This window comes from Anoplophora glabripennis, unplaced genomic scaffold, assembly GCF_000390285.2.
Source record: "Anoplophora glabripennis isolate ALB-LARVAE unplaced genomic scaffold, Agla_2.0 scaffold89, whole genome shotgun sequence".
In the NCBI taxonomy this organism is placed as follows: domain Eukaryota; kingdom Metazoa; phylum Arthropoda; class Insecta; order Coleoptera; family Cerambycidae; genus Anoplophora; species Anoplophora glabripennis.
The window spans coordinates 1,215,699-1,218,366 of record NW_019416262.1 but is presented as its reverse complement, the minus strand read 5'-3'; the positions used below and the strand labels follow the sequence as shown (position 1 = coordinate 1,218,366).

General features: G+C 30.2%; 1 protein-coding gene across 1 annotated transcript in view; it reads left to right on the top strand.

The window, feature by feature from the left end:
• The window catches only part of LOC108903673 (venom carboxylesterase-6-like), a 40,858-nt gene that overhangs the window by 16,843 nt on the left and 21,347 nt on the right, over positions 1 to 2,668 (top strand). The window contains exon 3 of the mRNA XM_018705922.1: positions 654 to 801. Within this exon, the coding sequence (XP_018561438.1) occupies positions 654 to 801 (148 nt within the window). The remainder of the gene's footprint in view (positions 1 to 653; positions 802 to 2,668) is intronic.

Below are 2,668 nucleotides of genomic sequence, written 5' to 3'. Positions count from 1 at the left end.
TAGCCCATGTTATTTAACGTAAAAAGTTATGTAAGACCCATACATTTTTTTCTATTTATTTGCTACCGTTTTGTAAATAACAGAAAAAAAAAACAGTTTTGTTTGAGCCCTTTTAAGGGCATATAACTTCCTAAGGGTGCGTTTTAGGGTACATGTTAATAGGAACTTTTTGGCTTATTTTAATGAATTATAAACGCAGCAGAAGTTTGGAATCCTATTTTAGAAACACCCTGTATATCTTTTTTTATATTAAATAAATTGATGGATTGTTCAAAGAACACTTGTGTATATTCTCAAAACTCAAAATATCACGAATAAGAAAGACATAGTAAAAAATAAAAGATATTTTTAAGGCAACCTTAGCCACCTCTATGTTTTAGGAATAAGTAAATTATATCCATGTAGAATTATCCCAAAATTACTTTTGGGCCAAGTTTCATCGAAATATCTTGAAAAGTGATGATGTAACAAAAAAATGTTTCTGAAGGCCAGCAGCTTTTTAAAGTAGTATTTTTTTACTGGAGTATATGACGTTAATTACTTTGTTTTGATCTTCTGAAGGTCTGGTTATTTTTTCATGATTCATTATTGTTATCATATACGACTACCTAAATGCAATAAAAATTTAATTCAAAGTAACTTATACACTTCAGGCATCTGAATACAGCCATGACCCTCTCCCTGTAATGATTTTCTTCCATGGAGGCGGCTGGATTTGCGGAGGAGGAAATTCCCTATGGTATGGTCCCGATATTCTTCTAGACAGAGATGTAGTCCTGGTTGTCACTAATTATAGATTAGGTAATAACTTCATTGTTAATTTATATTAAATTTAAGTAAAACGGCGGGGATGAAACTAACTTAAAAATATTTCATAAGTTACTGAAAAAGTCAAGTAGATGAATAAAGTACCTAATGCTAAAATTTTACACAGGATGTTTAAGAAAATGAAATGAAATGAAACTCAGAGATTAATGATACATTGGAAAACAAGATGTTTCCTTAGATTTCTTCCTATTGTCTATTTTATATCAAATTTTGTTCAGATAAATTCAAAGAATTATGTTTTGTTAAAGGTATTAAGCTACCTAATTCAAATGAATCCAAAACAATTATTTTAAAAAAATCAAAACATATCCAATCCACAGACAAGCGAGAAACAATTACTCTATAGGCTATGTGCTCTAACTATTATTGGATTATACCACGCTAATACTCATTAAACTAATAATCATCCAAAATAAAATCTAAATAAGAATTAATAAAAAAACTGATATGTTTATACTTGATATGTAAATAATATCTGCAGTCATTCAGAGAAACATCATAGGTATATTCTTGCTTTCACCTTTGACAATGTTTTATCATACAACAAACAGCTGCTACAAAGAGATCCTATTGTAAAATAGAAAATAATGAAAACATATGACAGCTAAAAATATAATACAGGGTGATCCATTAACGTCACGGAGCGGCTGTATATAGGAAATTAGACGTGCTACGATTACGGGGTAAAAAATTTAATTAACAAATACGGCTAAAAGAAATTTATTTAAAATATTTTCAAGTTTGTAACTTCACCGCTCGTGGGCGCAACTGTTATAGTATTACGAAAAATTGTAACTTTTTCGAAATTTCGCTTATATAACCTAAGTTGAAAATACACTGTTAAACCTTTCAGTTTTGTTTTTTTTTGTTATTACTACAGCAACGCTAGTATTAAAGGCGCCATTTTGAAATTTTTAATATAATATAATAAAATTTATATTTATGACATGGGAATAAAAATATTATTTTCCTGCGCAACAGTAGATGACGCTAATCAGAGAAGTTTTGTAATTGTCTCCATTTGCAAATAAAAACATGCAACGATATTTCATTCCGGATAGACCATTTATTAAGGAAAACAAATACACAAACCGAAGGTCGATATCTTTTTAAGTGAAAATAGTGAAGTTGTGCCAGAATATCCTTCTTTATTAGTTATCTAAAAACATTGACACAGTCCAAGCCAAAATTAAATTGTAAAACTATACTAAGCTTGTCATTAAAAATACTTCCTTTATTTTGAAATTTTTTTAATACTTGGGTACAATTTTTCATTTTTTTATTAATTACAAATATCTGAGTTTATTATATTATATCTAAGATTGTTGTTTCCATAACGAGGCAGGCTATGCCTTATGAAAATAGACAACTGAAAATTTAGGCCAACCGAAATGTGATAGCTCTTGCTACGTGCAAAATTAGTGCTTTTTTGTGTTGGAACAGTACTTGTGAACAAGGAAAATGCCTTTTACGAATGTGGAAACGTATATGTTGGCAGTTTACTTTCAATGTTTGGAACATGCCATTATAGCTTCAAGAGAATACGCTTTGCGATACCCTTGTAGAATACGCTAGTCCAGAGAAGTATTTCAGCGTTTAGCCAGACACCACTACATTCTGTACGAAGATATCGCCGTGCAAAAACTGAATATAATATTATTAATGACATGGCTTGTGTCCATGTAAATCCCCAAATAAGTGTTAGAAAATTAGTTAGAGACCTGCGAATTTTATATGGAACACAAGTACTTTTCTCACAAAAATGACACTAATTTTGCACGAAGCAAGAGCTGTCACATATCGTTTGACATAATTGTTCATTTGTCTATTTTCATAGGAC